General features: G+C 55.0%; 1 protein-coding gene across 5 annotated transcripts in view; it reads right to left on the minus strand.

The window, feature by feature from the left end:
• Window positions 1-25,265, minus strand: part of AXIN1 (axin 1) — a 72,401-nt gene that overhangs the window by 12,110 nt on the left and 35,026 nt on the right. For 2 of the 5 annotated variants that reach the window (XM_024349594.3, XM_024349595.3), the window contains exons 3-7: window positions 17,593-17,733; window positions 13,101-13,197; window positions 6,733-6,870; window positions 6,408-6,551; window positions 100-629 (exon numbers count right to left, since the gene is read on the minus strand). In XM_024349594.3, coding sequence (XP_024205362.1) covers window positions 100-629; window positions 6,408-6,551; window positions 6,733-6,870; window positions 13,101-13,197; window positions 17,593-17,733 — 1,050 coding nt within the window. The remainder of the gene's footprint in view (window positions 1-99; window positions 630-6,407; window positions 6,552-6,732; window positions 6,871-13,100; window positions 13,198-17,592; window positions 17,734-25,265) is intronic. The other 3 variants (XM_024349596.3, XM_024349597.3, XM_024349598.3) reach the window with 2 other exon arrangements.

A 25,265-nucleotide genomic window follows, 5' to 3' on the forward strand; every position in this document is an offset into this window, starting at 1 on the left:
GCGGTCCTGGGTCTCCTGAGCTTTATGAGGAGGTTCTGGCCTTCTGCAGGGACACAGCCTCACCCCAAGCCCCCTCCTCACTGACAGGCGCACGCTCACCTGTGGGCGAGGCCATCACTGGCATTGGGGGCAGCGCCCACGCTCTCTGAGTAGCCTCGGGACCTTGCCCCATGGCTGTGTGGTTCCAGGCCCCAGGCGAAGCTGCTCTGGGCCCTGCGGGTGGCCTCGGCCTCCACCTGCTCCTTGGGCCGGGCTGTGCTGTGGTGGATGTGGTGGTGGACGTGTCGGTGGTGGTGCAGGCCGGCCGCGTCCAGCTTCGCCCCTGACTTGGGTACGTGCTTCCCGTGCCCCGAGGCAGCACCCCCCAGTGCCACTGGCATCTTGGCCACGTGCCCACTGTCCGGGGAGCGGTGGCCAGGCCCAGGCGACTGGCGGCCAGGTGTCCTCAGCACACGCTGTACGTGCTCGTCCAGGATGCTCTCAGGGTTCTCCTCGTGTGCATCCCGGAGCCCGGCACAGCCCACGTCCACACAGCGGGGCGGGAAGTGGTGCCAAGCGGGGGCGGGAGGCAGCTTGTGACACGGCCCTGGGGGCCCTGAGGATGGATCGCCGTCCTCACCTTCCTCCTCCTGTGTGGGGACAAGCAGCACCATCACCTCTCAGCACCAGCTGCACACTTGGCCTGACCCAGCAGCCCCAGCAGATGCCGTCCCAGCCCAGGGTGGCCGGGGGCCCCTCGCCACCGGTCCTGTCCCTGAGGATGGAGAGGCAGGACGGGGCATAGACAGAAGGAGCGGAGACAGCAGGGCCTCAAGGAATGCAGCGTATGTATCGGCTGTGGGCAGAGCTCTGCACAGATTTAGTTTAGTTTTATTCTTTTTTTGAGACAAGTTCTTGCTCTGTTGCCCAGGCTGGAGAACAGTGGTGTGATCTCAGCTCACTGCAGCCTCCGCCTCCTAGGCTCAAGCGATCCTCCCACCTCAGCCTCCAGAATAGCGGAGACCACAGCCATGTGCCACCACGCCCAGCTAATTTTTTTGTATTTTGGGGACAGATGCGATTCTCACCATATTGGCCAGGCTGGTCTCGAATGCCTGAGCTCAAGCAATCTGCCTGCCTTGGCCTGTATATATATATATTTTTTGAGACAGAGTCTTGCTCTGTTACCCAGGCTGGAGTGCAATGGTGCCATCTCGGCTCCCTGCAACCTCTGCCTCCTGGGTTCAAGTGATTCTCCTCCTTCAGCCTCCCAAGTAGCTGGGACTACAGGTGTGCGCCACCACACCCAGCTAATTTTTGTATTTTTAGTAGAGACAGGATTTCACTATGTTGGCCAGGCTGGTCTCGAACTCCTGACCTCATGATCCACCCACCTCGGCCTCCCAAAGTGTTGGGATGACAGGCGTGAGCCGCCGCGCCCGGCCTCCCATTACATTTTAAGGAGAACCTTGTACAGAACGGCTCTTGGGTTATGTACATGTTGTGATGCTGCCTGACGAGCTTCCACATGAAGCCGGTGGAGTTTCACTTGATTCTCCAAGTTAACAGGTGCTGAAGCTTATCTGTCAGAGCAAACATCTGATCACTTTAATTCCAAGTTGCATCTCATACTTATTTTCTCATCTTATTGGACTGACAAACTAAAACAGTGTTGAGTAAATCTGGTGTCAATATAAAAGAAAGAGAGGGAACTAAGTTACCATGTATCTATGTATGTATTTATTTATTTAGAGTCAGAGTCGCTCTGTCAGCCAGGCTGGAGTGCAGTGGCACGATCTTGGCTCACTGCAACCTCCACCTCCCGGGCTCAAGCAATCCTCCTGCCTCAGCCTACCGAGTAGCTGGGATTATAGGAGTGTGCCACCATGCCTGCCTAATTTTTTTGTATTTTTAGTAGAGACGGGGTTTCACCATGTTGGCCAGGCTGGTCTCAAACTCCTAACCTCAGGTAATCCACCACCCTCGGCCTCCCAAAGTGCTGGGATTACAGGTGTGAGCCACTGCGCCCGGCCTATTTATTTTCATTTTTTTGAGACAGAGTCTCGCTCTGTCACCCAGGGTGGAGTGCAGTGGCACGATCTCGGCTCACTGCAACCTCCGTCTCCCGGGTTCACACCATTCTCCTGCCTCAGTCTGCCCAGTAGCTGGGACTACAGGCGCCTGCCACCATGCCTGGCTAATTTTTTATATTTTTAGTAGAGATGGAGTTTCACCGTGTTAGCCAGGATGGTCTCGATCTCTCGACCTCGTGATCCGCCCACCTCGGCCTCCCAAAGTGCTGGGATTACAGGTGTGAGCCACTGTGCCCGGCCTATTTTTATTTATTTATTTATTTTTTGAGACGGAGTTTCACTCTTGTGTCCCAGGCTGTAGTGCAATCTCCGCCTCCTGGGTTCAAGTAATTCTCCTGCCTCAGCCTCCCGGGTAGCTGGGATTACAGGCACCCACCACCATGCCCAGCTAAATTTTTTGTATTTTTAGTAGAGACTGGGTTTCACCCTGTTTGCCAGGCTGGTCTCGAACTCCTGACCTCAGGTGATCCACCCACCTTGGCCTCCCAAAGTGCTAGGATTACAGGTGTGAGCCACCACACCTAATCGCAGTGGTGCCATCACAGCTCAAGGCAGCCTCAACCTCCAGGGGTCAAGCGATCCTCCTGCTTCAGCCTCCCAAGTAGCTGGGACTACAGGTGCATGCCACCATGTCCCATTAATTTTTTCTTTTTCTTTTTTTTTTGTAGAGATGGGGAATCTCACTATGTTGTCCAGCCTGCTCTTAAATTCCTGGCCTCAAGTGATCCTTCTGTCTTGGCCTCTCAAAGTGTTGGGATTACAGATGTGAGCCACTGTGCCCCACCTACCTCTATATTTTAATATAAACAAACCTCCCAATGTTTAGCACCCAACTCTCACACCTGCAAAAGTATCCAAACGCAACTGGAACAGGCGTGCCCCAGAGCTGGTGTGGGCTTGGCTGCGGGCACCTGCACTGGGGCTGAGGGTGAAATATGGCACGAAAGAGGACAGACGGATGCTGGGGCAGAGCCGGGGGACAGGTGGGTGGTGGGCATCCCCTGGCGGATGCAGCTATGCTGCCTCCCTTTCCTTGGTTTTGGAGGACTAAAGGGCCCGGGCACTCTGGGGAGAAATCTTAACCGAGGGTCTTCCTAGGGACTAAAAGTGTTTGGAGTTTTGATGCCGTTCGCTGCCTTGGCCGAGCTCCACATCGGCAGGAATTCTATCATGGGGCTGTGAAATGTTACAGATTAACTTAACCACTCGGCTAATGGTTTTTGTTTTCTTCTTTGTGCTTTAATTTCCCAAATTTCACAATGAAAATAGGTTATTTAAAAAATCTGGAGTTCACGCCTGTAATCCCAGCACTTTCAGGGGCCGAGGCGGGTGGATCACGAGGTCAGGAGATCGAGACCATCCTGGCTAACACGGTGAAACCCCGTCTCTACTAAAAATACAAAAAAATTAGCCGGGCGTGATGGTGGGCGCCTGTAGTCCCAGCTACTGGGGAGGCTGAGGCAGGAGAATGGCGTGAACCCAGGAGGCAGAGCTTGCAGTGAGCTGAGATCGCGCCACTGCACTCCAGCCTGGGTGACAGAGCGAGACTCTGTCTCAAAAAAACAAAACAAAACAAAGCAAAAAAAAAAAAAAAACTGGAGTTATTCCTTTCAGGGAAGGACCACCACTCCTGGGCCCTGGTGGTGCTGGATCCACACACCTGTGGGCACTGCCATGCTCGCTGTTGCTGGGACAGAGCCAGGACTCCATGGGGTGGGGAAGCCTTGAGAGTCACAGGTGAGAGCCACACACTCAGCACCTGTGGCTACGCCTGCCTTTAACATGTCTTGCTTAAGGCCAGGCGCGGTGGCTTCTGCCTGAAATCCCAGCACTTCGGGAAGCTGAGGTAGGAGGATCACTTGAGGCCAGGAGTTCAAGACCAGTGTGGGTAATATAGCAAGATTCCATCTCTACAAAAATATTTTTTTAAAAAAATGTTTCACTCAAAATGTGAACCTGCCCTACTAGAAGCACACCCTGCGAATGGGTGAAGGCGCAAAGATCAGAAAATTACAGACGGCCAACATGACAGCAAAGCGTTCCACAGAAAATTACAGCGGCCGGCGACCGACACAACAACAAAACAGCAAAGGCTTCCGCAGAAAATGACAGCAGCCAACACGGCAGCAAAACAGCAAAGGCTTCCTTTCTTACGTTTCTGTTGTGAGCATGTTTGTTTAAGGGCTGCTAACCTTCACCTGCCACCCAAATGATGATGCTGACGTCACAGCCCGTGGGCCCGGATGTGGCCTGCTGACATGTCCATATTCTTGGTAACTCTGTTCCCAATGTTTGGTTTTCAGACAACAGCCCAGTAAGGCTCCCAGGCAGGCACCAATGCCGCCGGCCTCACGTGGGCACAGCCAGCCTCCCCAGGGCCACCACAGAACGCCGCTGGCCTCAGGTGCGCACAGCCAGCCTCCTCAGGGCCACCCCAGGAAGCAAGCGAGCCGCTCCAGTGACCACCAGGTCTGCAAGGCGAGGCCTCACTCTCACCGCCACAGGGACCACGCGGCACTGATGCGGCTCCTACCAGCCCTGCGGCCCCGGCTAGGTTCCCGATATTGGAGGACAAATTCCCTGAGTCCTTTCCTTGGGGGACTGTGGAGAAGGTGAACTTGGCACCTGCAGAGCCCTGGAGCTGGCACCACCCACACCTGTGCCCTACCCAGATGAGGGTCACCCGCAGACCAACGGCCAGGGGAGACGAGAGGATGCAGCTCCACATGGTGGCAGAACAATTTACTGAGGATAAAACAAATCGACGTCTGTGTGGGAGACATTTCCACACAAACCCCTTCATGGGGAGCTCCACCCTCTGCAGCGACCACACCTGGTCCCCGCCATGAATCCCAGCTGCTCAACGAGCTATGTAAGGTCTGCCTGCCATCTCAATGGAGTGCCCGGTGCACGGTTTCCCAGATGGGAACCACCAGCGGCACCCTGCGTCCACCCTCATGGTGGCATCTCCAGGCTTCAGGGCACAGCTCACCCGGGTAGCGGGTGAAAGAGTGAGTGTACCGAGGGGTCTCCTGTGGTCTGAGGAGAGCTGAAGGTCTGCATTTTAAATCAAGGATCAGGTGAATGGAAACGCTCAGAAGTGTATACATTTTCTAAGTATTCATATTCACGAACCTTGAAAGGAGAATGAAGGACCACCCCTCGACTCGATGGTGCCCACTGACCTCCCATAGGAATTAATCTGGCTAAGAGAAAAGCAAAGGCATTTTTTTTTGGCACCCAGGCTGGAGTGCAGTGGCACAGCCTCGGCTCACTGTAGCCCTGACCTCCTGGGCTCAAGTGATCCTCCCACCTCAGCTTCCTGAATACCTGGGACCACAGGTGTGTGCCACCACGCCCAGCTAATTTTGAAATTTTTTCTAGAGACAGGAATTTGCCACATTGCCCAGGCTGGGCTCAAACTCCTCGGCTCAAGTGCTTCACTCGCCTCAGCCTCCCATAGTGTTGGGGTCACAGGTGTGCACTGCCCGGCCAGCAAAGGCAGCCTTGCCAGTGAGACGACCAGGTGGGAAGGGGTCTCCAGAGAAACTCCAGCCGGCCTGCGCACTGGGAGGAGCGCACACTGGGGTGGAGCCACAGAAGTCGGCACCATTTGCAGCGGGGAGGAGCCGGGCCCCGCCTCTTCCTAGGTGGAACCTGGGATTCAATCTGCGAGGCGGGAAGCACACTAGCAGAACTCTGGCTTTGCGGGAAGTGATTTTTTTTTTTTTTTTGAGGTAGAGTTTCACTCTTGTCATCCAGGCTGGAGGGCAGTGGCGCAATCTCGGCACACTGAAGCCTCTGCCTCCTGGGTTCAAGCGATTCTCCAGCCTCAGCCTCCTGAGTAGTTGGGATTACAGCCACCTGACACCAACCCGGCTAATTTTTGTATTTTTCATTAGAGATGGTGTTTCACCATTTTGGCCAGGCTGGTCTCGAACTCCTGACCTCAGGTGATCCACCCGCCTCAGCCTCCCAAAATTGCTGGGATTATAGGTGTGAGCCACTGCGCCCGCCCGTTTCCCTTTTTACCGTTTCACCCAATAAACTCTGTCCTTCTCACCCTTCAAATTGTCTGTGAGCCTAATTTTTCGTGGCCATGTGAAAGGGACCTGTTTTTAGCTGAACTAAGCAAAGAGTCCTACAACACAAGTGCCTAGAGGGCCATGCACCATGGCCTCAAGGAACCAAAAGTGACCAGGAGGTGGCAGAAAGTCTCAGGCATCGCAGCCCCCGACTGCACGTAGAAAAAACCCCTGCACGCCACTAGCCCTTCCTGCTCTGCACATGCTCATCTCACTTGCCAGCCACATGGGGTGAAGAAGTTGAGATCACCTGCTGCAGTCTCAGCTTGTGGCCCTGCCACCCACAAAGGATCAGGTACACAAGCCCCTTCAATGCAGGTGACCAAGGTGGGTCTCTGGGCCTCTGAGGTTGGCATGGGGCCGCTGGGACATCCCATCTTGAGCTGGGACTCGGCTGCAGAGAAAGGGGCACAGGGGATTCAGCCGGGAGGCCTCATGGGTCAGCAGGCCTCGGCCAGCCCCGGGCATCCCCATGAAGAACGGGGGCCAAAGCTGTCCTGAACATCAGGACATCCCGGCTGTAAGAAAACAGCACGACACCGACGCGGAGCGCGACACCGACGCGGCCCACTCACCATGCGCACGCGCTTCAGCCGCTCCTCCAGCTTCTCCTCGGCCTCCCGCGTGCGCTGCACGGCCTCCAGGCGGTGGATGAGCTCCTCCGCGAACTTCTGAGGCTCCACGCGGACCTCCTTCGGCACCCGGTGCGTGCGCTGCGGGGGACAGGACGGTGAGGCTCGGGGGCTGAGCACCCGGTGCGTGCGCTGCGAGGGACAGGACGGTGAGGCTCGGGGGCTGAGAGGTCACTGGCTAAACACGGACCTCCTTCGGCACCCGGTGCATGTGCTGCGAGGGACAGGACGGTGAGGCTCGGGGGCTGAGCACCCGATACGTGCGCTGCGGGGGACAGGACGGTGAGGCTCGGGGGCTGAGAGGTCACTGGCTAAACACGGACCTCCTTCGGCACCCGGTGCATGTGCTGCGAGGGACAGGACGGTGAGGCTCGGGGGCTGAGCACCCGATACGTGCGCTGCGGGGGACAGGACGGTGAGGCTCGGGGGCTGAGAGGTCACTGGCTAAACACGGACCTCCTTCGGCACCCGGTGCGTGCGCTGCGAGGGACAGGACGGTGAGGCTCGGGGGCTGAGAGGTCACTGGCTAAACACGGACCTCCTTCGGCACCCGGTGCATGTGCTGCGAGGGACAGGACGGTGAGGCTCGGGGGCTGAGCACCCGGTACGTGCGCTGCGGGGGACAGGACGGTGAGGCTCGGGGGTTGAGAGGTCACTGGCTAAACATTTCTTTGTGAAGGGAAAGAGCGTGTGCTATCTATGTTGTATTTCATTTTATTTTTTTGAGACAAACTCTTGCTCTGTCACCCAGGCTGGAGTGCAATGGCGTGATCTTGGCTCACCGCAACCTCTGCTTCCCGGGTTCAAGCGATTCTCCTGCCTCGGTCTCCCAAGTAGCTGGGACTACAGGTGCCCGCCACCACGCCAGGCTAATTTTTGTATTCTTAGTGGGGATGGGGTTTTGTCATGTTGGCCAGGCTGGTCTCGAACTCCTGACCTCAGGTGATCTGCCCACCTCAGCCTCCCAAAGTGCTGGGATTACAGCTGTGAGCCGCCGGGCCCGGCCTTTGTTGTATTTTAAAGCAAGAGTTTACTTTTTCCTCCTTTCAGTTGGGAATCAACTTCCTCACGGCCCCCCTTTTCGTGTCCGGCCAATCTGTCCTTCATTCCCCACGGACCCAGGAGACAGGGCTGCTTCTTTCCAGCGTCTCCCGACTACCAGGTCAAGAGGCCTGAGCAGGGCAGCTTCAGGACACACGGCCGGCGCTCCCCACCCACGTCAGAGAAGCACTCGAGGAGACGCCTGCAGAAGGTGTGAGCAGAAGGCCCCCGAGGCCCCACGGCAGGGAAGGACGCCCAGGATTTGGAGGACAGGGGAGGTCTGGGAAAGGCAGGCTTTCCTTTTTAAAAGAATGTAAAGGCCAGGTGGTGGCTCACGCCTATAGTCACAGCATTTTGGGAAGCAGAGGCGAGCAGATTACTTGAGCCCAGAAATTAAGAGATCAGTCTGGCCAACAAAGTGAGACCTCATCTCTACAAAAAAAATTTTTTTTTAATTAGCCGGGTGTGGTGGCACCTGTGGTCCCGACTACTTGGGAGGCTGAGGTGGGAGGATCGGATCGCGTAAGTCCTGGGAGATCAAGGCTGCAGTGAGCCGAGATCATGCCACTGCCCTGCAGCCTGGGTAAGAGAGTGAGACCCCGTCTCAAAATAATAACAATACATCTGCAATGTATTTTATAGTAATATACCATATAGCTTGTTTGTTTTTTGTTTTTGAGACAGGGTCTCGCTCTGTCGCCCAGGCTGGAGTGTAGTGGCGCGATCTCGGCTCACTGCAAGCTCCGCCCCCTAGGTTCACGCCATTCTCCTGCCTCAGCCTCCCGAGTAGCTGGGACTACAGGCGCCTGCCACCATGCCCGGCTAATTTTTTTGTATTTTTAGTAGAGACGGGGTTTCACCATGTTAGCCAGGATGGTCTCAATCTCCTGACCTCGTGATCCGCCTGCCTCAGCCTCCCAAAGTGCTGGGATGACAGGCGTGAGCCACAGCGCCCGGCCCCCCTATAGCTTTTTTTAAAAATAGAGATGGGGGTCTTGCTGTCCAGGCTGGCCTCAAACTCCTCCCACCTCGGCCTCCCAAAGCACTGGGATTACCGGTGTGAGCCACCACGCCTGGCCCTGTGTAACTTTCGAGGGTACTTCATTTTAAATTTCAAACTTCAAAACAGCTGCAAAAATAGAACAAGGAATTCCCGTCCACCTTCACCCAGATTCCCCAAGGGCTCACATTCTGCCATAACTGCTTTATCATCCCCTTACCGGCAGGCACATGCGTACACACACATGCCCACACACACGCAGGCACACACCCACACACACGTACACACACATGCCCACACATGCGCAGGCACACACCCCCACACACACACGCACGCACGCGCAGGCACACCCACACACACGTACACACGCACACACGCGCAGGTACACACACACGTACACACACATACGCACACACACACGCACACACACACATGCCCACACATGCGCAGGCACACACACACACACACACGTACACACACGCACACACACAGGCACGCTCACTTTTCTGAACCAGTTAGTGTATTTAACAAAAGCAAGGTCGCTCTCATACCTAACCACAGTACAAATATGGATGGTTAAAAAAACTGACCCTGATACAATAACATCACGTGGCAGATCTTATTCCAATTTTGCCAGCTGCTCCAATAACATCCTTCATAGCAAAACATGTTTTAAAATCCAGGCCGCCAGTGTCTAAGCCGCGGAGGGATGCAGCCAGGGACAGCTCCCCTGTGACAAGCAAGCAGGGTGGCAGATGGGAGGTGGGACCCTCCGTGTGTGTGGCCTTCCTGCCCTCCTGCCGTGGGCTCTGGTGCGGTCCTGGCTCTGTGCACCCATTTCTCATCTACACAATGAGAGGAGAAACAGCACCTAAACCTGAGAAGGATGGGGTGAGACTGGACACAGGGGCCACACAAAAGGCCTCCTCCAGGCTCAGATGTTCCACAGTAGACGAGGCTCAGAGAGAGGCTGGCCCTGGAGCCACAGGCTTCACTTCAAGGAACGTGGAGTATGAAGGGGCCAAGGGCACGCCCAGGACACTGGGTGATGCCTCAGAGCTGGGAAAAGTCACTGCTGGAGTCTGGGCCGTGCACAGCGCCAGGAAGGGGTCTGTCCCGGAGCCAAGGAGGAGCATCCAGTGCTTCTGGAAGATGATGAGGAAGGCTGGGGCTGGCACCAGCAGGGATGTGGGCCGGTGTGTCCGGGTGTGTGGACGGCAGGGCGTCCGCACAGATGGCAAGGAACTAACAAGCCACCCTTTCCCGCTGCACCCGGGGCCTGGAGGCTGGGTGGCTGGGGGGCCATGCTGGCTTTTCCGTGCCCAGTGCTGGGCAAGGCGCAGACGTGGGAGTGGCACACACAGGAATGGGAGCTGCCAGCACTGCAGGGACCACGGCTGCTGTGTCTGCAGACAGCCAGAGGTGCAGACAGACGTGCTCATGGTCTGAACAGTCAGCACCACAGAGACCAAGGGCAGGACGAAAAGCCCATCATCAGGCCCAGAGAGCAGCACGGCTGAGGGGCCAACAGGAGCACTCATGCCGCCATGCGAGCTCCATAAAAAGACTCCAGGTGGCCCTGCAGACTGCGTCACCACGGTTCTGAGAACAGCAAAACTGTCAGAGTCATCAGATTTACAGAGAATGGCAACCTCTCCAGCTTTAGAGGAACAGAAAAAAATATCATAAAGGAAAAAGCCAAGTAAATGAAAACGTGAAACTTCCAAGTAACTGCAAATGCTAAAGATGAAGAGGCCCCTCCCCGCAGGGCACGCATTCTGGTACCAGATGCTGTAAAGCCACGGCCCCCAGCCTTCTGGCACCAGGGACCAGTTTTGTAGAAGACAATTTTTCCATGGACAGTGGGGGCAGGGGGGTTTTCGGGATGAACCTGCTCCAACTCTGATGGGCAGGTGTTACAGAGTCTCACAAGGTGCACACAGCCTGGGCCTCCGTGGGTGCAGCCACAACAGGGTTCTGCTCCTATGAGCGTCTAAGCTACTCCCCTCCTGCTGTCCCTGCTGCAGAGCCATGGACCCACCAGAGAAACGGCATAGCTTTCGCAAAACCAAGGCCCTCGACAGAGCAGAAGTGGGCAGTGCGGCCACGGCACGTCCTGCTAGCTTATCGGCTTCCTGGGCCTCCCCCCACCTCTGCTCACCACCATCCTCGGGTCCAGTTTCCCAGTAGCAGCAGTGAGCACGCCCCGGGCAGCTGTGCCCGTGATGTGGGTTTCTCACTTGGGCCTCTGGGCTGAGGGACCTCCCACCGAAGGTTCCAACCACAGCCCCACCTGACAGGCCACATGGACCTGATGCAGGTTCCTACAGAGCCTCCGATGAGGTTGTTCGCTGCAGACTGTTCACACAGAAACGCACACTGCGGCCCCCACCCCACCACACAAGGGCCCTCTGGGGGTGCGGAACGCAGCAGGGCCTGCTCCTGTCTGTGCCTGCCGCCTCTGTTGGCTTTCATCTTCCTGGCGACTCAAATGTGACCCTCCAGGACCTGAGGGCTCTGTGCTTCCCTCGGTTCTGGAAGATTCTGACGACAACACCAGGGACTCGCCATAGGCGTCCTCTTTTCTCTGTGTTGCATCCTGAGAGGTCTTTCCAGGTCCACGTTCCAGGCACCAACGCACTCCACAGCTTCTGTCCTTCCTGACCCTTCTGAGGGGAGGTTGTCTGCCTGACGCCCCCTCATCCAGAGTCTGTGGCGTGCACTTTCTACACATGAAGACTCTGACCAGCACCCCGAAATCGGGGCACCCCTGTGGAGAGAAGCCTCCTGCGGGCCTCAGCCCACTCAAGCCCCGTCCTCATGGGCACAGAGGGCTGGCCCGGGCCTGTGGTTGCTCAGCTGTCTTGTCTCTCCGGCCTCCGTCATCCCAGCGGCTCCGCGGGTTCTTGACGTTCAGGACCTGTGACTTGAAAATCAGAGGCCGGTGGCTGTGCAGGCGCCCTCGACTTGGGCTGTGACCTCATGATAGCCTTGGGCCATGCCTGGCAGGCAGGGCCCCAGATCTTCCACAGCACACGCACGCACACACGCACGCACCCACACACAGCCTACAATGTCAGCCACTTTTTGTTAAGTAGACACCATCAGTGCCTAGTTTTAGCCAAACCTGAGTCAAGGGTTGGCTGGCATCTTCTCAGAAGTGAGAACAAACCAACATCCTTTCTTTTCAACCATAAAGAAATTCCTGACTTGGAAACTGATGTCTGCAGAAAAGCTAAAAGGCTAAGAAATCCTGACCAAGACTGTGTCAGTGCTCTCAAAATGCCTACTTCCCTGCACAGACACTCAGATGGTCACGTGGTTTAACCTCAGACACCGCGGCTAACAGTGGGTTGCGCAGTGGCTCACACCTGTAATCCCAGCACTTTGGGAGGCTGAGACGGGCGGATCACGAGGTCAGGAGATCTAGACCATCCTGGCTAATATGGTGAAACCCCATCTCTACTAAAAATACAAAAAATTAGCCGGGCGTGGTGGCAGGCGCCTGTACTCCCAGCTACTCGGGAGGCTGAGGCGGGAGAATGGCGTGAACCCGGGAGGCAGAGCTTGCAGTGACAGCAAAACTCCTATCTCAAAAAAAAAAGGAAACACTTTTCTCATCTTCCCGTAACATCTTTCCTGTTCAAAGTCAACTCATCAAAATAAGGAAAGATCATTAATCCGTTCATCAGCGCAGGAATGCTCTGTAGACGGAGTCAGGCTTTGCTGGGCTCCAGCTAGCACTCAGCTCCATGACCTACTGCCCAGCCAAGCCCCCATGCCTGAGACTGGGCAAAGGTGCCATTATTCTATGCAACAGCGAAAGCCAAGGCAGCTTTAAAGTCAAGTCGTTTACCTGGAGACGACCACTGTTCAGCCACAAAAACACCAAGTTTTCCCCAAGGGCTGTGCAGGGGCCAGGCCTGGGCTCTGAGTCTTGAGAAAGGCTCAGAGCTCCCCCTCTTGAGGGGAAGCATCCACCTTCACAAGGTAAGACACTTCCTGCCACCAGGGAGGGTGTGGCCTTGGGGCGTGGGGGCTCTTCTGAATGAACAGCTCCCTCTGGGCCCTAAATGCTGCCTGAGACTTGATGTCCCCTGCTGCCCTCAGGGACTGGCCACTTGCAGATGTTGCTGGGATCACACGCTTACGCCTAGAGGTAAGCCTGGCTCGTGGGAGGCCAGGCAAGTGCCTTTCCCGCGGACCAGTTCACCAGGCCCACGCTGAGTGGGTAGGACGACGGGCTGAGGGCCGCAGAGCCGGTACTTACGGGAATGTGAGGTAGGGGCACCCGCCCATTGACCTGCACGCTCTCCTGCATCTCCCTGCGGTGCTGCTTACGGATCCTGTATGGGGGGATCCCATCCCTGTCCAGGAGAAAGAGGCAGCCGTTAACTCAGAGAGGAGCAGGAGGGCCAGCACCGTGCCAGTAGAGCTCCTGGCCCCGACCGCTGGTCAGCAGGCAATGGTGAGGACACCTGTGAGCCACCACCACTGAGACACGTGCACACAGGTGATGCAGGCACCCATGTGTGCACAGGGGAACATGTACACACAAAAGTTCACACGTGATGGTAAAGCCCAAGTGCCCAGCCATGCGCCCTCCTAGCTGGTGTTTACTGGGCACCTCCACAAAGCCTCCTTGTGCCTGCCTGTTCTTTAGGGCCTGACAGCTAAGAGTGGTTTCTACATTTTTTTTTTCTTCTTTTTTTTGAGACGGAGTCTCGCTCTGTTGCCCAGGCTGGAGTGCAGTGGCACAATCTCGGCTCACTGCAAGCTCCACCTCCCGGGTTCACGCCATTCTCCCGCCTCAGCCTCCCGAGTAGCTGGGACTACAGGTGCCCGCCACCACACCTGGCTAATTTTTTGTATTTTTTAGTAGAGACGGGGTTTCACTGTGTTAACCAGGAATGGTCTCAATCTCCTGACCCCGTGATCCGCCCGCCTCGGCCTCCCAAAGTGCTGGGATTACAGGCACAAGCCACGGCGCCCGGCCAAGGTTTCTACATTTTTAAAGGGTAGGGGAAGAATCTGTGACAGGGACTGCATGCGGCTGCAAAGCCTCACATATCCACTGCCAGCCCTGCACGGGAAACGTTTGCTGGCCCCTGCTTGTGGCCTAGACCACTGCAGTGTGCCTGCCTTGGAGGGCATTGCTAAATGGACCAAAAACATTTCAGGGCTGCACAGTGGGCAGCCAGGACAACCAGTGCCCCACGGAAAGATAAGAGATGCCAAGGCTGCACACTCTGCTTCTCTCCAGGAGCTGGCAGGGCGGTGTGGTCTCTGAGGGAGGCACAAGGTAGGTCTTTAGCAACAGGTTTTCTTTTATTTTTCTCTTTTTGTTTTTGAGACGGAGTCTCGCTCTGTCGCCCAGGCTGGAGTGTAGTGGCGCGATCTCGGATCACTGCAAGCTCCGCCTCCCAGGTTCACGCCATTCTCCTGCCTCAGCCTCCCGAGTAGCTGGGACTACAGGTGCCCGCCACCACACCTGGCTAATTTTTGGTATTTTTTAGTAGAGACGGGGTTTCACTGTGTTAACCAGGAATGGTCTCAATCTCCTGACCCCGTGATCCGCCTGCCTCGGCCTCCCAAACTGCTGGGATTACAGGCGTGAGCCACCGCGCCCGGCCTGCAACAGGTTTTCTTTATGAACCCTTTAGAAGATCATTAAAACACGAAAGTCAGATTATACATGGTCTGAATAATTACCCCAGGGTTAAGATAACTCACGCACAACCATCCTTCATGAAAGCCCTCGCCCTCTCCCAGCTATTAGAAAAGCTGCCTTCGGGCTGGGCGCGGTGGCTCATGCCTGTCATCCCAGCACTGTGGGAGGCCGAGGCGGGCGGATCACGAGGTCAGGAGATCGAGACCATCCTGGCTAACACGGTGAAACCCCGTCTCTACTAAAAACACAAAAAATTAGCCGGGTGTGGTGGCGGGTGCCTGTAGTCCCAGCTACTCGGGAGGCTGAGGCAGGAGAATGGCGTGAACCCGGGAGGCAGAGCTTGCAGTAAGCCGAGATCGCACCACTGCACTCCAGCCTGGGTGACAGAGCGAGACTCCGTCTCAAAAAAGAAAAGGAAGAAAGAAAGAAAAGCTGCCTTCGGAAGCACGGCAGCTCCAGGGATCCGTGCCGCACCCAGGGGCCTCCCAGAGCTGCCAGGAGACAGGGGACAACTGAAGAGAGCGCCCGACCCAGGGCTGCGTGGCAGACACGGCAACTCCTGAGGCATCCTCGGCCGTCACAGCACCACTGAGTGTTGTGGGCAATGGTGAGCCGAGTCCAGGTCTGGCTCAGCCACGGGCGTCAGGAACAAGTGAATCTAAAACTCACCTAACACTTGCCTCAGGGTTTGTTGAAGTGTCCTGAAGCCACCAACCTACTGGTTTCTTAGACATGATACTTGGATTGGGTAACCTCCACAGGCCTCTGTGGATTAGACACTGACCCCACATCTGTGTCCACAGCCCACAGCCTCTCGAGTGCCACGTGGAATGTTGTGAGCTTGCCGCCAGCACAAAAGCTGAGCGCAGCTGCCCCACCGGAATGATGCTCTTCACCTGTCCACTTTTTACCTCTGATTTGCTTTCGAGTACGTGTAGCAATTTCACATTCCAAATTGTTAAACACTTCAGTACAAACCAAGATGAACAGAATATCAAGAAAAAAAATACCTATTTATTTTAGGTCCTCCCTTTAGGAAACATATGTCCCTTTTCTTGGAGAGAATTAGGAGACTTTTTGAGAAAACTGAGTTGGCAGGTTACTTTTTGTTGTAGTAACAGAGTTGTGGGGAAGAGGGAAACCAGATGCTAGGATGCATGTCAGGCGCTCCGTGGGCTGCACTGCACCCAACCACCTGGCCCGAGGCTTCAGGACCACGGCAGGCACTGCTTCAACTCCAGTAACCTCAAGTCAGGTGCTGCTAAAAGCACGTGAACATTTTATTTTGAAGATTCAAAATTAAATGAGGATGAAAGAAACCAGGAGAAGCCACACACAGCAGCTCTGCCCGGAAGGGGCAGGGAGCTGCCCCTGCACTACCACAGCTACCTGGGGAAAAACCAAGGGGCCAAGACCTACGGCAATGTGGGCTGGCTGAATCTGGTTCAGAAACAGAATGTGACAACTTGTTCTCCTCATCTGAAATTCAGGTTTTGGAAAAATGTTTAAAGACAGGCAAATGAAAAGAACAAACTAGCCAGGCACAGTGGCTCATGCCCGTAATCCCAGCACTCATGAGGCTGAAGTGGGAGCACTGTTTGAGCCCAGGAGTTCGAGACTGCATAGTGAGGCCTCGTCTCTACAAAAATTATAATAATCATTAGCCAGGCGTGGTGGCACACGCTTGTAGCCTCAGCAACTCTGAAGGCTGAGGCAGAATTGCTTGGGACCAGGAGACAGAAGCTGCAGTAAGCCAAGATCGCAACCATTGCAGTCCAGCCTGGGTGACAGTGAGATCCTGTCTCAAAATGAAAAGAACCATAAAAATGGTACATACAGTGGGACCATCACTTAAAACATATTCATAAAAAGATGGGCAGAATCAGCAGCAGGTGAGAAGTCCCTCTCTCCTCCTCCAGCCCTATCCAGATCTCCAGGCTTTCCTCATGGAGAACCCAGCGAAGCGGGAAAGACATCTGGGACACCACTGGCCGCAGTGGGGAGGGAGGGTGGTGGTCCACGGGCTCCAGCTGCTCACAGGTTCATAGCCGCTGGCCTCCTCCAATGCTGAGGCTGCTGCAGGGAGACCCTGGTTCCTGCCGCTCGGGCCCAGCCCTGGCTAGGATGGCTGGTGGGCAGGTGGCGTGTGGCGCACAGACCAGAGCTGGGAAGGTCTGAGCTTCATGGGTAACCAAAACCCCAAATGACCCCCACAGGCTGGCAGCCAGTGCCCTACTGCAACAAGACTGTTGGCATCATCTAATGGCTGGGGTGTACCTAGGTCCCGAAAAGCCAGCTGCGAAGCACAGGGGAAGAGGTCATAAAACAAGCACGTTCCTACACAGGGGGTTTCCCCGGACAATGAAAGAATAAGCTTCCGCCTGTCACCTCGAGCGTCACACATGTGTGGCCCAGGCCTCAGCACAACCACAGCATCTTCCCTCACTCCTGCTCCCAGCCCCTTGCCAAGTGGGTGACAGGGACAAGACAGGACCCTGTACTGCACCAGCGTCAGCAGAAACGCCACCCTCAGGGACCACATCACTCGCCACAGCCAGTGGTGAGGCAGCTGGCCTGTGCCTGTCTTTAAGCTGAAACCCCAGACTTTGAAAACCAAAGAGCAAACTCTAGCCCGGGCAGCCTACAGACTGTCTTAGGTTCACCCTCGATCCTTCCTCATAGGGAGGTCCCAGCAGCCCTGGTCACAGAGAGAAGCAACTGACACAAAGCTGAACCCTCACTTGTACTGCTTGGAGGACAGCCTCTGCGGTACAGCCTGCCTGCATGTCAGACGCACTCTCACTGAGACCTGGGGAGCCAGGAAACACTTTTCCTGAAGACAAAGCCCAGGCATCTCTGGGTCAGCACGAAGCCCCCTCTGAGCTGGCCGCGCTCTGCAGCAGGGTGGGACTTACACGCTGCCATCCGCAAGAAACAGGGTGTCTGGGGCAGGACTTACACATTGCTGTCCTCAAGGGACAGGGTGTCTGGGACCGGACTTACACACTGCTGTCCGTGAGGGACTGGGTATCCGGGGCGGGACTTACACGCTGCTGTCCGTGAGGGACTGGGTATCCGGGGCGGGACTTACACACTGCTGTCCGTGAGGGACAGGGTGTCTGCATCGCTGGACAGGCTCTGCTGCTCGCTGTCGTTGGCACTGGTGGCTGGGGCCAGGGCATAGCCGGCATTGACATAATAGGGGTTGACTGGCTCCCGCCAGGATCCATACCTGCAAACAGGCAAGCAGGGCATGTTAGTGACAGCCTGCCAACAGCTTCTCATTTTATTCCACATTTTCATGTTATCTGAATATCTCAATGTATTAATTAAAAACACAAGCAATTTGGAGAAAAATAAGGAGCATGGAGAAAAGACCAACATCTCCACCTGTCCTCTTGTCCCTCTGTCCTTTTCAACGGGGTGCATTAAAGCACCGGGCATCTTTCCAGATCTCTCCTCTGATTTTAGGCGGGGGCTTTGGTGCACACACAGAGCATCCACACGTGATCATTTGGGTTTGTTTTCCGTGCACGGCACTAGAAATGGGACGCAGATGTTCTGCTCATTCTGAAGTGCGCGTCGGGAGAGGACACTGGGTTTTGATCAGGATGAGGCCCTTGGGATTCAGCTCAGACGTCTCTGCACCTGTGCCCAAGTCCAAGCATGGCCACGGGACTGATGTCAGGGCCGGTATGTGACAGTGTGTGTGGGTGGTGCCACCTCCTGTCCCCCTACCTAGAGCAGAGGTTCCTCCCCAGCTCCTGGGACGATTCACCTCCTCTTGTTACCACAAAATTAGCCGGGAAATGACACCTTTTTTCAATCTGCATTTCCCTGATTAATGGTCAGACTGGCAGTTTAGGGTATTTGTCATTTAAACTTCTTCCTCTTTATCTGTTCATATGGTTTGCCATTTTCTATGGGGTGGATTATGAGTTTCTTGGTGATTTACAGAAGTCTTCAAATAGACTTGTTATTAATCTCTGGTTATATACGCAAAAAACATTTTCTCCCTAAATGTCATTTTTCTTTTTAACATTGCTCAGGTTGATTTTGGTCAAACAAAATTTTTCATTTCTATGAAATCAGACAGGCCGGGTGCGGTGGCTCATGCCTTTAATCCCAGCACTTTGGGTGGCCGAGGCAGGCAGATCACGAGGTCAGGAGATAGAGACCATCCTGGCTAACACAGTGAAACCCCGTCTCTACTAAAAATACAAAAAATTAGCTGGGCGTGGTAGCGGGCGCCTGTAGTCCCAGCTACTTGGGAGGCTGAGGCGGGAGAATAGCGTGAACCTGGGAGGCGGAGCTTGCAGTAAGCTGAGATCACGCCACTGCACTCCAGCCTGGGCGACAGAGCAAGACTCTGTCTCAAAAGACAAAAAAAAAAAAAAAAAAAAAAAGAACAGCCTGACCAACATGGTGAAACCCCATCTCTACTAAAAATACAAAAATTAGCTGGGTGTGGTGGCATGCGCCTGTAATCCCAGCTACTTGGGAGGCTGAGGCAAGAGAATCGCTTGAACCCGGGAGGCAGAGATTGCAGTAAGCTGAGATCGCAGCACTGCACTCCAGCCTGGGCGACAGAGTAAGACTCTGTCTCAAAAATAAAGTAAATAAATAAATAAATAAATCAGATATTCCAATCTTTTCCTTTATTTATTTATTTATTTTCTATTTTGGAAACACATTCCTTCCTTATTCCAGAATTACACATATATTCTATTTTTCTTTATATGCTCCAGTTTTTTTTAGACCTTCACCTGAAATGTGTGTATACAAAATCTAGGCCAGTTCAGCAGAGCCTAAAGGTAAAAAATAAAATAATAAAAAATAAGTAAAATCTAGCTCACTCCTTCACATCAAAATGGAGAGCCAGCTGTTAGCATTAAATACCGAATAATCCATCCTGTCCTCAATAATTTTAAGCGCCTCTCTCCACCACATCTAACTCCTGTCAAAGGCATGTGCCCCTTCCCGGTGCTTTGCTGTGCTGCCAACCAACTGGCGTGTGGACTCTGCAGGGTCCCTAACTGCCAAGCCCCACAGTGTGCCCTGAGGCTGCCCCGCCCTTCTAGCGGCTGCCCCCACTCGGCTTTGCTTTCCCTAGTTTCAGTTACTTGCGTTCAGCCAAGGTCTGAAACTAGGTGCGCACAAAGCGGTAAGACTGCGAGAGAAAGAGACCAGCTTTACAGGGTGTTTATCACAGTGCACCCTTACAGTCATCAGCCTCACAGGGGGTTTATCACAGTGCACCCTGACAGTCGTCAGCCTCACAGAGGGTTTATCACATTGCACCCTTACAGTCGTCAGCCTCACACGGTGTTTATCACATTGCACCCTTACACTCGTCAGCCTCACAGGGGGGTTATCACAGTGCACCCTTACAGTCGTCAGCCTCACAGGGGATTTATCACAGTGCACCCTTACAGTCGTCAGCCTCACAGGGGGTTTATCACACTGCACCCTTACAGTCGTCAGCCTCACGGGGGGTTTATCACAGTGCACCCTTACAGTCGTCAGCCTCACACGGTGTTTATCACAGTGCACCCTTACAGTCGTCAGCCTCACAGGGGGTTTATCACAGTGCACCCCTACAGTCGTCAGCCTCACAAGGGGTTTATCACAGTGCACCCTTACAGTCGTCAGCCTCATGGTGTTTATCACATTGCACTCTTACAGTCGTCAGCCTCATGGTGTTTATCACATTGCACTCTTACAGTCGTCAGCCTCACAGGGGGTTTATCACATTGCACCCCTACAGTCGTCAGCCTCACGGGGGGTTTATCACAGTGCACCCTTACAGTCGTCAGCCTCACGGGGGGTTTATCACAGTGCACCCTTACAGTCGTCAGCCTCACACGGTGTTTATCACAGTGCACCCCTACAGTCGTCAGCCTCACGGGGGGTTTATCACAGTGCACCCTTACAGTCGTCAGCCTCACAGGGGGTTTATCACAGTGCACCCTTACAGTCGTCAGCCTCACACGGTGTTTATCACAGTGCACCCTTACAGTCGTCAGCCTCACAGGGGGTTTATCACAGTGCACCCTTACAGTCAGCCTCACAGGGGGTTTATCACAGTGCACCCTTACAGTCAGCCTCACAGGGGGTTTATCACAGTGCACCCTTACAGTCGTCAGCCTCACAGGGGGTTTATCACATTGCACCCTTACAGTCGTCAGCCTCATGGTGTTTATCACATTGCACTCTTACAGTCGTCAGCCTCACAGGGGGTTTATCACATTGCACCCCTACAGTCGTCAGCCTCACAGGGGGTTTATCACAGTGCACCCATACAGTCGTCAGCCTCACATGGTGTTTATCACAGTGCACCCTTACAGTCCTCAGCCTCACAGGGGGTTTATCACAGTGCACCCTTACAGTCGTCAGCCTCACACGGTGTTTATCACAGTGCACCCTTACAGTCGTCAGCCTCACAGGGAGTTTATCACAGTGCACCCTTACAGTCGTCAGCCTCACATGGTGTTTATCACAGTGCACCCTTACAGTCGTCAGCCTCACGGGGGGTTTATCACAGTGCACCCTTACAGTCGTCAGCCTCATGGTGTTTATCACAGTGCACCCTTACAGTCGTCAGCGTCATGGTGTTTATCACAGTGCAGCCTTACAGTCGTCAGCCTCACAGGAGGTTTATCACAGTGCACCCTTACAGTCGTCAGCCTCACGGGGGGTTTATCACAGTGCACCCTTACAGTCGTCAGCCTCACAGGGGGTTTATCACAGTGCACCCTTACAGTCGTCACCCTCACACGGTGTTTATCACAGTGCACCCTTACAGTCGTCAGCCTCACGGGGGGTTTATCACAGTGCACCCTTACAGTCGTCAGCGTCATGGTGTTTATCACAGTGCAGCCTTACAGTCGTCAGCCTCACAGGGGGTTTATCACAGTGCACCCTTACAGTCGTCAGCCTCACGGGGGGTTTATCACATTGCACCCTTACAGTCGTCAGCCTCACGGGGGGTTTATCACAGTGCACCCTTACAGTCGTCAGCCTCACACGGTGTTTATCACAGTGCACCCTTACAGTCGTCAGCCTCACAGGGGGTTTATCACAGTGCACCCTTACAGTCGTCAGCCTCACACGGTGTTTATCACAGTGCACCCTTACAGTCGTCAGCCTCACGGGGGGTTTATCACATTGCACCCTTACAGTCGTCAGCCTCACGGGGTGTTTATCACAGTGCACCCTTACAGTCATCAGCCTCATGGTGTTTATCACATTGCACCCTTACAGTCGTCAGCCTCACAAGGTATTTATCACATTGCACCCTTACAGTTGTCAGCCTCACAGGGGGTTTATCACAGTGCACCCCTACAGTCGTCAGCCTCACAAGGGGTTTATCACAGTGCACCCTTACAGTAGTCAGCCTCACAAGGTATTTATCACATTGCACCCTTACAGTCGTCAGCCTCACAGGGGGTTTATCACAGTGCACCCCTACAGTCGTCAGCCTCACAAGGGGTTTATCACAGTGCACCCTTACAGTCGTCAGCCTCATGGTGTTTATCACATTGCACTCTTACAGTCGTCAGCCTCACAGGGGGTTTATCACATTGCACCCTTACAGTCGTCAGCCTCACGGGGTGTTTATCACAGTGCACCCTTACAGTCATCAGCCTCATGGTGTTTAATCACATTGTACCCTTACAGTTGTCAGCCTCACAAGGTATTTATCACATTGCACCCTTACAGTCGTCAGCCTCACAGGGGGTTTATCACAGTGCACCCCTACAGTGGTCAGCCTCACAAGGGGTTTATCACAGTGCACCCTTACAGTCGTCAGCCTCACAAGGTATTGATCACATTGCACCCTTACAGTCGTCAGCCTCACAGGGGGTTTATCACAGTGCACCCCTACAGTCGTCAGCCTCACAGGGGGTTTATCACAGTGCACCCTTACAGTCGTCAGCCTCATGGGGGGTTTATCACAGTGCACCCTTACAGTCGTCAGCCTCACAGGGGGTTTATCACAGTGCACCCTTACAATCATTCCATTTGATTCACAATTGTTTTTAGTCTCTACTGTGCCTAACTTGTAAGTTAAATTTGATCAGAGGTGTGTTCCCAGAGGGGAAAACAGTATATACAGGGTTCAGCGCTATCGCATTTCAGGCCTCCACCTGGGTCTTGGAATGTGTCCCCCGAGGGGTGATGACTACCTCAGTTGGATCTCCACAGGTCACAGCGACACAAGATAACCAAGACACCTCCCAAGGCTACCACAATGGGCCGCCCTGCACGTGCACATGGCCGGAGGAACTGCCATGTCGGAGGTGCAAGCACACGTGCATCGGTGACTGCACACCTGCACATCAGAGTCCTTGGTGTGGAGGGAGGGACCAGCGCGGCTTCCAGCCATCCACCTGATGAGCAGAACCTAGGGAAAGCCCCAGTTCTACTTACACCAGGAAAGGCCCTTTGACAAGATGGGAGGGGGGCAGGCAGCCCAGCACCTTGGACTCTGGTGACATGGGATGCCTGGGGAGATGAGCGAGCACTGCGAGCTGGGGATAGCCTGTGGCGGTGGTGGGCAGGGCCTCGCTGCACGGGGCCATTTCCCCTGGGGCTGTGGCCTCCATGCCCTCTGGAGGGTATCGCATGGGGCCAGAACACACAAGCAGGGCCTTTCATACGAACAGTGCGGGTGACCGTGCTCAGCTGCTCGGGAGACAGGTGCAGGACCGCATGCCACAATGGAAAACACGGTTCACAATGTCAGGCCCCTGCCAGGGCCGATGTCCACGAGTCCCTCTGACCCACCCACTGTGGCCTGGTCGCTCACTGCAGGCCACAGACAGTCACGGCCAGGTGACGGCAGCCTCAGGCTGACAGCAACCATGGGGCCGCTCTTGGGAAATGGGTTCTCTGGAAACACCAACCACCGGTGGCTGGGCTTTGTAAGTTTGGTTCACTCCTCGTCTCCTCTCTGTACCTGACATAGAGCAGATAAAATGATACCAGCCTGCAGCTTCAGGCTCTTTGCTTTAAGCATCATGCAGTATTTATAAATGACACCATTATTCCTTTGATACTTAAAGCCACAGCTGCTCAGCAGCTACTGATATTATCACTCTAACAACCACTGCAGCCAACCTCAGATCTCAGGTTAAGTACTAAAGTCTCCCTGTTACTATGAAGGAACACTGAACTTTGGTAACTTTCTATAAACATCTATTTGGCCAAATAAAAACATTTCAAATGGAAGAGAGAAGGCCACTGCCGCACACAAGTTTAAGAAGTCTATGTCCACGGCACACGGGTGCATCTGTAGCCCACGGCACACGGCGCGTCTGTAGCCCACGGCACACGGTGCGTCTGTAGCCCACGGCACACGGCGCGTCTGTAGCCCACGGCACATGGCGTGTCTGTCTTGGCACGCACTGGAAGCACGTGCCCTGCCCTCATGCTGCCATGGGGCTCACACCTGTCCTGTCACTTGGGAGCCACATACAGCAGAACGAAGCCTTCTGTGTTCATGTGTCCAATTCCAAATCCTTCTCCCACTCTGACTTCCCAGGTGTGCCTTTCACATTTCTGGAAAACCTGTTTGTCTTTAAAATGAGAAGCAGGAGAAACGCAGGTTTCCCATTTTCCACAAGCTCCAGCACACAGCAAGTTCCACTGCACACAAGCACCAAGGTCAGGCAGCAAAGGGGAGAGAAGCGGGAGAAGGCGGCTGGGAGAAAAGAAAAGGAAGAAGGGCAGCCTGTTTACTATTGATCTTCGTAACAATCCCAGACAACTGCCCTAGCTCCCAGGATCTGCCCTCAGCACTCAGATGGCTCCTGTACCTGAAGACACAGGCGGCCGGGCTTGGCCTTCACTACCAGCAGATGCGACCGAGAACGTTCTGGTCAAAGACACGTCCAAGGGGAGGTCACATGGGAGTTCCAGGATCCCCCCATATAGCTGGGATCCAGTGGCGGGAGGGGCATGTGCTTGCGTGCCTGCCTGTGCGTGCGCCTATGGATGCGTGCTTTGTGTGTGCGTGCCCACGTATCCATCTGTGTGCGCGCCCGCATGCCCATGTGTGCACCTGTATGCCCGCCCTTCACGAGCACCTCCACCTACTCCTGCACTTCTCAGACAGTGGAGATGCTGACCCCTGGCTGTGTGCGGTGAGAATGCGGCCGGGGCCTTGGTGAGAGCGGCTCTGACCCCTGGCTGTGCGGAGAGAATGCGGCCGGGGCCTTGGTGAGAGCGGCTCTGACCCCTGGCTGTGCGGAGAGAATGCGGCCGGGGCCTTGGTGAGAGCGGCTCTGACCCCTGGCTGTGCGGAGAGAATGCGGCCGGGGCCTTGGTGAGAGCGGCTCTGACCCCTGGCTGTGCGGAGAGAATGCGGCCGGGGCCTTGGTGAGAGCGGCTCTGGCTGTGCGGAGAGAATGCGGCCGGGGCCTTGGTGAGAGCGGCTCTGACCCGTGGCTGTGCGGAGAGAATGCGGCCGGGGCCTTGGTGAGAGCGGCTCTGACCCGTGGCTGTGCGGAGAGAATGCGGCCGGGGCCTTGGTGAGAGCGGCTCTGACCCGTGGCTGTGCGGTGAGAATGCGGCCGGGGCCTTGGTGAGAGCGGCTCTGACCCCTGGCTGTGCGGAGAGAATGCGGCCGGGGCCTTGGTGAGAGCGGCTCTGACCCGTGGCTGTGCGGAGAGAATGCGGCCGGAGACTTGGTGAGAGCTGTGCCCAGCCCCCCACGCTGATGACCTCAAACAGGAAAACGTGCACAGCTCTTCTGGAACA

This window comes from Pan troglodytes, chromosome 18, assembly GCF_028858775.2.
Source record: "Pan troglodytes isolate AG18354 chromosome 18, NHGRI_mPanTro3-v2.0_pri, whole genome shotgun sequence".
Taxonomy (NCBI): Eukaryota; Metazoa; Chordata; class Mammalia; order Primates; family Hominidae; genus Pan; species Pan troglodytes.